The sequence below is a fragment of the Cyclopterus lumpus genome, chromosome 4 (assembly GCF_009769545.1).
Source record: "Cyclopterus lumpus isolate fCycLum1 chromosome 4, fCycLum1.pri, whole genome shotgun sequence".
NCBI lineage: Eukaryota > Metazoa > Chordata > Actinopteri > Perciformes > Cyclopteridae > Cyclopterus > Cyclopterus lumpus.
In genome coordinates, this window is record NC_046969.1 from 25,298,315 (window position 1) to 25,308,314 (window position 10,000).

At 48.6% G+C, this 10,000-nt stretch overlaps 1 protein-coding gene across 1 annotated transcript in view; it reads right to left on the reverse strand.

The window, feature by feature from the left end:
- Positions 1–5,115: 5,115 nt before the first annotated feature.
- Positions 5,116–10,000, reverse strand: part of LOC117729441 (basic proline-rich protein-like) — a 25,873-nt gene continuing 20,988 nt past the window's right edge. The window contains exons 3-6 of the mRNA XM_034530472.1: positions 6,535–6,610; positions 6,233–6,319; positions 5,993–6,123; positions 5,116–5,739 (exon numbers count right to left, since the gene is read on the reverse strand). Coding sequence (XP_034386363.1) covers positions 5,116–5,739; positions 5,993–6,123; positions 6,233–6,319; positions 6,535–6,610 — 918 coding nt within the window. The remainder of the gene's footprint in view (positions 5,740–5,992; positions 6,124–6,232; positions 6,320–6,534; positions 6,611–10,000) is intronic.

A 10,000-nucleotide genomic window follows, 5' to 3' on the forward strand; every position in this document is an offset into this window, starting at 1 on the left:
AAAGCAACTCAAAACATTAGCGGTTCCATCAATGAAGTTCATTTCATTAAAGAGTCTCGGAGTGGAGATGCTTTTATTGTTTTAAACGTCTTATAAGTTCGGCACAAATTGCTTTTGTTTCGGTGCCACTGTGAGAAACATTTTTATATTTTAACAACAGCTGCATTCTCTCTACTGACCACCAGGGGGAGACTCCTCTGGTTGTATAGAAGTCTATGCTTCATGTGTTAAAGCTGCATTCTCTCTCCTGACCACCAGGGGGTGACTCCTCTGGTTGTATAGAAGTCTATGCTGCATGTGTTAAAGCTGCATTCTTTCTACTGACCACCAGGGGGCGACTCCTCTGGTTGTATAGAAGTCTATGCTTCATGTGTTAAAGCTGCATTCTCTCTCCTGACCACCAGGGGGTGACTCCTCTGGTTGTATAGAAGTCTATGCTGCATGTGTTAAAGCTGCATTCTTTCTACTGACCACCAGGGGGCGACTCCTCTGGTTGTATAGAAGTCTATGCTTCATGTGTTAAAGCTGCATTCTCTCTCCTGACCACCAGGGGGCGACTCCTCTGGTTGTATAGAAGTCTATGCTTCATGTGTTAAAGCTGCATTCTCTCTCCTGACCACCAGGGGGCGACTCCTCTGGTTGTATAGAAGTCTATGCTTCATGTGTTAAAGCTGCATTCTCTCTCTTGACCACCAGGGGGCGACTCCTCTGGTTGTATAGAAGTCTATATAAATGACTCTACTTCTCTTGATTTATTCCCTCAGTAAACATTGTAAACATTAGTTTTTGGTCTCAATCTCTAGTTTCAAGTCTTCTTCAATACAGCGTGATGTTCATTTAGTAAATTATGGACATTTAGAGTCAAACAGACCATAAAGCAGGGGATGCTTTAGGGGCGGGGCTACAAGGTGATTGACATATATATCTCTGAACCGTGGACCTTTCTTTCCTTCTCACAGAAACTGGCACATCTTTAAAAAGGTATGAGCAGATTAATGTGAGCGGCCCATTTATATTCCTCTTCCTCCGGCCCCCTGGCGACCGGCACCCCCCCCCCCCCACCCCCCGTGGGAATGAAAGTATCGGAAACCCCTTCACTGTCACCGTGCACACATGACAACATGACAATTTGCGTCGTTAAAAGTGAGCCAATGGCAGCCCTCCACCTCCAAGAAAAGGAGGGGGGGGGGGGGGGGGGGGGCACACATGCTCACACCAGCAATTCTTCAAAAAGATCTGTTCCGTTTGATTTAATGAGGGGAGACATGAAACTGTGCTTAAACATCACAAGAAGCAGCCTCAAGGCTACACGCACACATACACACACATACGCACACACACACACGCACAAACACACACATACGCACACACACACGCACACACACAAACATACGGACACACACACACGTCTGAGAGTCCTATACGCAGTGTGTATTTATTAATAAGAACTGTGTGATGAGGGGATCTCCTCAAACATTCACTGCATGTGCAAAGATTAAAACACAACTTATCAAAGATGCTCTGTGTGAAGCGCCAGTCGGAAGCGCTGTGTGTGTGTGTGTGTGTGTGTGTGTGTGTGTGAATATGTGTGTGTGTGTGTGTGTGTGTGTGTGTGTGTGTGTGAGTGTGTGAGTGTGTGTGTGTGTGTGAATATGTGTGTGTGTGTGTGTGTGTCATATTCAGTATATGCATATGTGCATGTGTGTGTGTCATATACAGTATATGCATATGTGCATGTGTGTGTGTGTGTGTGTGCATGCGTGTCATATATATTCATACGTGTGTGTGTGTGTCAATATATGAATACGTGTGTGTATGTGTGTGTGTACGTGTGTGTGTGTCATATATATGCATGTGTGTGTTTGTCATATATATGCATACGTACATGTGTGTGTGTGTGTGTGTGATATATGCATATGTACATGTGTGTGTGTGATATATATGCATACGTACATGTGTGTGTGTGTGTGTGTGTGTGTGTGTGTGTGTGTGTGTGTGTGTGCGTGTGTGTGTGTTTGTGATATATATGCATACGTACATGTGTGTGTGTGTGTGTGTGTGTGTGTGTGTGTGTGTGTGTGTGTGTGTGTGTGTGTGATATATGCATACCTTTGTTGCAGAATGCGTGAAGCACGCGTGTCTAATTTCATTATTAAGAAGGTGAGAGAAGAGAAGAAGCCAAATATCCACGATGAAGTCTTTTTTCTGCACGTTTCTTCTTCTTTCTTTTTTTCTTACCCGACCAGAGCACAAAGAAACGGGGGCAGAAGGGTGGTGGTCGGGGTGGGGGGGGGGGGGGGGGGGGGGGGGGGGGGGGAGGAGTGTGAACAGAAGAGGCTGCTGAGACAACTAGGAAGGAGGATGCACCATCTCCACTGGGTCTCATTAATTCAGCCTCATCAGATAATATATTGCTGAGGAAACACTTGTACAATATCCTGCACAACAAGTGGTGTGTGTGTGTGTGTGTGTGTGTGTGTGTGTGTGTGTGTGTGTGTGTGTGTGTGTGTGTGTGTGTGTGTGTGTGTTTGAACTTCCCATGAGCTCCTGAGTGGTATTTTCTTTTTGCCGTTTCCTGTGCGTTGGGGTGCAGGACGGAGGTTGGAGACAGAAGCGAGTCCCGGTTCGGTTCTGTGATGGAAGGAGACGTCTGGGTGACCCCCTCAAAGACCCCCACCTCTAGCCGTCTGGATAACATGTCCGAAAACAGGAGGAGGAGGAGATGGACAGAGCTTCAGACGGTGGGAGGCAGATAGAGACGGAGACGGGAGTACCTTCTCTTGCTCTGATCCTCCTTTTGCAGCGATGTCCCTGAGACACGAGCAAGTGGGACCTGTCATTTAGATTATTTTAATTAGAATAAGACGCAGGCCTCGAGGCGTGTTTAAAAAAAGGTGCAGTCTGCGATTCGAATCCAAAACACTTTTCATGTTTATATTTTAGAGCAAAAATATGAAAAAGAGAGAAATCGACACGGACACTTTCTTTGTAAAAACACACACGAAGCAGATGAAGGATTTATTTTCTGATATGACCTCGGGCAGATGACCTCGGGCAGATGACCTCGGGCAGATGACCTCTCGCGGCCATTTTGATGTTGTTCTGCAGGTCTGAACCTGAGACTGGACTCACTCCCTTGAACGCACATGGCGTGCTCCTCCTGCTCCGGCAACCCGTTAGTCACGAACGCGCTCCGAGGTCTGTTCTTTGACCGCTTCAGGAATGTTGAAGTCCTCACAGACCCCCCCCAAACAAATGTCTGCACGTTAAACACACACCACCCGCCTCCCTCTGAAACAAGCCCACCGAGACGCGAGCAAGCAGACATAACAAGCATCGTATTATCGTACACTCGCACACACACACACACACACACACACGTTGTACTTCTGAGGCTGTACCCTTTCATGTCAGAATAGTTGGCCTTACTTGTGGGGAGTCAGTGTCCCCCCCCCCCCCCCCCTCCCCGTTGAGGCCCAACTTGGACTGAACCAATCCAATCCAGAGCAGGGGGGGAGGGAAGAGGAATTGTTAATGACCGATGAGACATACACAGTGAAGACTCGCTAGATGGAAGAAAAAGAAGAAACGGGGGGTTAATAAGCTGTAGCAGAGGAGCGAGGGGAAGGGAAGGCTGGCGATGTGTGTGTGGGGGGGGGGGCGGGGATGTGGACCCGGCTCTCCTTGTAGTGATCCTCCACCAGACGGATTCCATGAAGCCGCTGGGGAGAAGAAACCCCCTTTAATTCTAAGCCAACATTTAGCCTGGTGCACGCACACACCATCACCAAGGGACACGCGTGTGAGAGGCATGGCTGATATCCTGCATGTGTCTGCAGAAATTCTGATAAGTAAACAGAAGAAAGAGAGAGAGAGAGAGAGAAAACATCTAAAATAAAAATGGAACACAAGGACATTTAAAGATGTGCAAACAATCACAAACGATTTTTTAAAAAAGACATTTTGCTCCAAAAATCTTGTCCGTGACATTCAAACTCATGCCTTGCATGCGATGGGGTTGAGGGGCACGAAACGGTTGAACGATGACCCAATTAATAACGACACGCGCGCACCCGCCCACCCCAAATGTATGTTTAGCAGGCATGTAAGTGTTCAGAGCAGACCCCATTAATTCAGCTCATTTAGCCCCCAGTCCAGCCATTAAAATATAAGCCCGCTCCCAAAGCTCAAGAAGCAACACCACGGGGCTCAACCCCCCACATCTTTGTCTCTCTCTCTCTCTCTCTCTCTGCCTCACATCACAGATTCTCTATTTATTTAAACGTATTGACAGCACATGCCATTTTGCTGAGCTTTTATATATATTGTATAATGTGTTGAGAAATCCATCCGAATTCGCCCCCTCAGGGTGTCCAGAAATGCCAAAAATCTAATGTCACCGAATGCTGTTTGATAAGAATCACAGCTTACGTTGGTCATTTAACAGGAAAAAAGATGTGTTATTTCCAAACCGCGCGCAAGTAAAATAAATAAATAAAATGTGTGTGTTGTGAATGTCGCTCGTCGTGAATTTGATAACGGACCGACTCGGAGGAAAAAGGAAATGAGATACAGAAGAGAGAGACCGTGACGTAAAATCAGGATTAGAGGAGTGTTCATCCCTCCTTCTTCTGCTCTTTCATTAACACACCTCTGAGGTGTTTTTTTAGAGGCTGTTGGAAATAAGCCGATTTTCACTGCTCAGGAGAGCTCACCCACCACGCATTGGCAGCGCCCAGTGTGTCACTCTTACACACACACACGCAAATTATTCTCACTGTCAATCATGGTGCACTCAGCAGTAGCATTTGCCTACAGAGCCTGCGGCTAAATGGTATTAGGGTTAAAAAATTTAAAAAACACACAGAAAAAAGAAACATACTAAATGTCACGAGGGGTTTGATATTTATGCAGAATAATTTACGTCTATTCAATTAGTGCGAGGGGGAGACGAGAGCATGTCGGCCTTATCTGTGGCCTTTAGACTATCCGGGAGCTTTAGTCAGATAGAGCTGGTGAACAGGGAGCGGATAGATTAATATGTGGAGGGGTGATGGAGAGACAGAGGCATGGAGGGCAACGAAGCCCAGATAGTCATGGAGATAAACTAATAACTCAGATAAGACCCGCGCATACAATAAGCAGACGGCTACTGGCGCGCTGCAGCCGGGGCATCGGGAAGAAGAGGTTGAAGAAGAGGTTGAAGAAGAGGTTGAAGAAGAGGTTGAAGAAGGGGTTGCAGAAGAGGTTGAAGAAGAGGTTGAAGAAGAGGTTGAAGAAGAGGTTGAAGAAGAGGTTGAAGAAGGGGTTGAAGAAGAGGTTGAAGAAGGGGTTGCAGAAGAGGTTGAAGAAGAGGTTGAAGAAGAGGTTGAAGAAGAGGTTGAAGAAGAGGTTGAAGAAGGGGTTGCAGAAGAGGTTGAAGAAGGGGTTGCAGAAGAGGTTGAAGAAGAGGTTGAAGAAGAGGATGAAGAAGAGGTTGAAGAAGAGGTTGAAGAAGGGGTTGCAGAAGAGGTTGAAGAAGAGGTTGAAGAAGAGGTTGAAGAAGAGGTTGAAGAAGAGGTTGAAGAAGGGGTTGAAGAAGGGGTTGAAGAATGAGGTTTGAAGAAGAGGTTGCAGGTTACTCAGACTGTGCGAGACAGCGGGCGGGGCGGGTCGGACGACATGTGCAGCCGAGCAAAAAGGGTCAACGCGAGGTGCGCTGACGATGACGTCGGCCAGCACCCACGGACAGCTCCTGCGCTGTATACAGTGCGTACGGTGCAACGAATCAGCACCACGGACAGCTCCTGCGCTGTATACAGGACGTACGGTGCAACGATTCAGCACCACAGGACAGCTCCTGCGCTGTATACAGGGCCGTACGGTGCAAACGATTCAGCACCACAGACAGCTCCTGCGCTGTATACAGGACGTACGGTTGCAACGATTCAGCACCACAGACAGCTCCTGCGCTGTATACAGGGCGTACGGTGCAACGATTCAGCCCACAGACCAGCTCCTGCGCTGTATACAGGGCGGTACGGGTGCAACGATTCAGCACCACGGACAGCTCCTGCGCTGTATACAGGGCGTACGGTTTGCAACAAATCAGCACCACGGACAGCTCCTGCGCTGTATACAGGGCTTACGGTGCAACGAATCAGCACCACGGACAGCTCCTGCGCTGTATACAGGACGTACGGTGCAACGATTCAGCACCACGGACAGCTCCTGCGCTGTATACAGGGCTTACGGTGCAACGATTCAGCACCACGGACAGCTCCTGCGCTGTATACAGGGCTTACGGTGCAACGATTCAGCACCACGGACAGCTCCTGCGCTGTATACAGGGCATACGGTGCAACGATTCAGCACCACGGACAGCTCCTGCGCAGTGAGCTCAGTGCAGCGCTCTGCCCAACGTCACCCACACGCTCATCCACTGAACCGGGGCGACGGTTAGAGCGTACAGGACGGCGCTCGTTGGGAATCAGGTGTGTGAAGTAGCTAACGTGCTTAAAGATGCTGAAAGAAATATGGTCTGTGGAATCACACAAATGATCAGACTGGAGATGCCCGTTTTGTAGGAGAGGTTGACGTGGGGCAGAAAGGGGAAAGGCAGACAGCGGAACTGACGAGACAGAAGCAGCAAGGGGGGAGCAAAAGGTGCAGCAATTAGCTGACGGAGCTGGACAACAGGCTCCACTTTATTGTAATCACGCGGTAGGTGGAGATCGAACATGTTGATAAGCGGCAAAAGCTCCTTCAAAAGGAGGACCCGAATGCTCAAGGAGAAACGGAGGAACCCACAGAGACGGGAAGAGGGACATTGGAAAGAAAATCGACAGAAGCAGAACCGCGACACTAAAAAGGTTCTTTCTGGGGTGCAAAATTAAAATTTTGCAAATATAACTTTTTGTATTTTTTGCAGTCAATACCAATTGTTGAACATTGATGATCCTTATTGGTAGATAAAGGAGCTTTTTGTTCGTCTACAAGTCTCCAGACTATTTATTTCATAACTAATTTACCTTCGGACCCCAAAACTAATTTTCACCGAACAGAGCCTGAAGGCATCATGATGCAACTCAATAGAACCCCAGTACGTTAGCCGTTAGCGATGCTGCTAACGTTAACCAGCTCTCCTCATGTCAGGTTCAACACCTGATCGCATATTTTTACTGAATATCGGCCGATAATGATCTGCAGTAGACCTTTATTTTGTATTTGTATGTTTTATTGATGGTTAAACCGTGTAATTGTGCATTAGGAAGCGGGGAGGGGGATGGACAATGATCCATAACACATCTAGGTATTACTAATTCACATCATTATTTACATCAGGACTCCTGGCTCCTCTTAACCCTTCTCCACTCCCATAAAAGGTCAGCACCCCGGTTGGTGGATGTGGTAACCTCTGTTAACCCGACTTATCTTTTTAAATCACCTCTCAAACCTTGTATTCATAAACCCAGCAATGCGTTGTTGTCCTTTATATTGACTCATTTAATTTGTTTTTATTTATTGACTGAACTATAGTCTTAACGGGGGGCTCCACTTTGCGGAGTGGGGGGGCAGCTTGTCCATTGATCACAAGCACACAATCTTCTCACTTTCTATTTACGAAGGCAGAACGTCCCGCCTGATAGAAAAACGGAATTAAGACGTTTATGGAAAAGTTATGAGTTATGGAGCGGACGGAAAAAAAAAACACGGAGCGACGTCAGCGCACCGCCGAGGCTTCAGGGACCGAGAGGAGCTCGGTGGGCCGATAATGCAAAACCCTCAGCGGGGTCTTTAGTAACTCAAACATCATTATCCTTTGTCGCAGTGTTCTCAAACGCACAGATAATCACATCCCCCCCCCCCCCCCCCCCCAACCCCCCCCCCCCCCCCCCCCCCCCCCCCCCCCCCCGCCACACACACACACACACACACACATAGGGACACACTAGTCCTGGTAGCCCACATTGGGATCTTTCTATTGATTCTGCTGCAGAGCCAGTTGACTCCTGAGACTCGCTGCCCTCTTCTGGCCCGGTTGTCCTTGGGAAACCTTTTTTTTTCCCCTTCTCATATCTCACATTTCCTCCTCTTTCTCCTCCCCTCGTGTCTAATGCTTTTTGTCTCCTCATCACTTTCCATCTTTATCCATTCTTGACTCCCATCCCCCATATCTCTCCTCCATTGATTGCGATTTTCCCTCCAGCTCTCCGACCTCCCCCAACATCCTTCTTTGTCTCCTTTTTTTCCCCTTCCTCTCTATCAATTTTTAAATGTTCTGATTCCAACTTATTCTCCCCCCCCCCCCCCCCCCCCCCCCCCCCCCCCCCCCCCCGACCACCCACACACCGACCACCACCCCCCACCCCCCCTTCCCCCTCTCTCACTATACATTTAACATTTCACCCCGTCTGTGAGTCAGTCACTAGTAAGGAGAACCGTAAAGTACCTGCTCAAATGTCATCGACTCTGAATCTCAATCATCTCAAACGGGAATATAAAAAAAAGCAGAGTTTGTAGAGGAGGAGGAGGGGGGGGGTTAGAGCCCTGAGATAAAGCTGACAGCACACTTCATTGGAGGAGGGGTGGAAGAGGGGGGGGGAATTAGATTACATTCCTCCCGTGGGTGTCTCGCCCGGAGCGCAGCCGGGGTCCAGGTGACACGTTGACAGAGGAGGCCTCGAGGCGTGTTGCGCTAAGGTTCTCCCGTCGCTCTTTGACTACACAGATGGGATCTATAATTGTGGCGAGCTAGCCAGTTAGCTCGCGCTCGCCGCCTGTCAGGAAGCCCGAAAGACGCTTCTGAAGACGAGTGTCTGCTCAAAGAGCCTTTGTCTGCTATTATAGCTGCAGGTGACGGGGCGATTAAAATGCACACGGTCTGAAGCACTGTGTGCGTGTGCGTGCGTGTGCGTGTGTGTATCTTGGCATAATCCACTCTGTGACACAAACCTGAGTGCTCTCTCTCTCCCCCCCCCCCCCCCCTCTCCCATCCTCTCCTCCCCCCATTACCTTCATACCTCCCTCCACCTCCCATCTTCCTCTCTTTGTAATCGGGCCTTTCCCTTATTCTGTCTCTCCAGAATAAATCTTTAATGGAGGTTTTATTGTCCCTGATCAGCATTCAGCACTGTGCATGTTTATGCAGGCTCATATCACTCACACACACACACACACACACACACACACACACACACACACACACACACCTCACCTGTCCCTTTCACATTCCTGCCGTCTACATCTCCGCCGTCTTTTTTATCTTCTCTCACGTTCACAAATCAACTTTACTTCTTCCACAAAAGAACCCTTTTTATTTATTTATTTTTTGGGGGGGGGGACTGATACAGCTCCGGTGTTCTCTACACGCTTCTTGGTGAAACGGTGCCGTTGTGTGTTGTTTCCCTCCCCCGGTGGGAGCCAAGCGGCGCTGCGCTGTGAATGTAAATCCTGATTGGGGTCCGTACCTGGTGGACCGGGGAGAAAGGATGTTTGTACCAGCGACAACAAAGGACAATGACAGGTCAGGCTGGAGCTATGATTGATGTGCATCCAACTGGGGAGGGAGTGTGTGTACGTGTGTGTGTGTGTATGTGTGTGTGTGTGTGCGTGTGTGTGTGGTGTTAGAGGGAGAGAGAGCACACTGTGTGTGTGTGTGTGCATTAAAGACTGAAGAAAAGGCAAAATCGTGGCAATGCGGCTCCTCTGTTCACAGTGGGAGAGCAGGGGAATTACGGTATCGTTGTCCTGCAGTTCACACACACACACACACGCACACACACACTGGTATACACACACACATAAAAGTGTCGTGCTCGGGTGTACATCAAAGCTTCACAAGGACAAAATGTCGGTGTACACAATGTGTGCGACACGGGGACCACATGTACAATGTGGGGAATTATTTAGAATGCATGAGCCTGTGTGTGTGTGTGTGTGTGTGTGTGTGTGTGTGTGTGTGTGTGTGTGTGTGCGCGTGCGTGTCTGTGCGTGTGTGTGTGTGTGTGTGTGTGTGTAT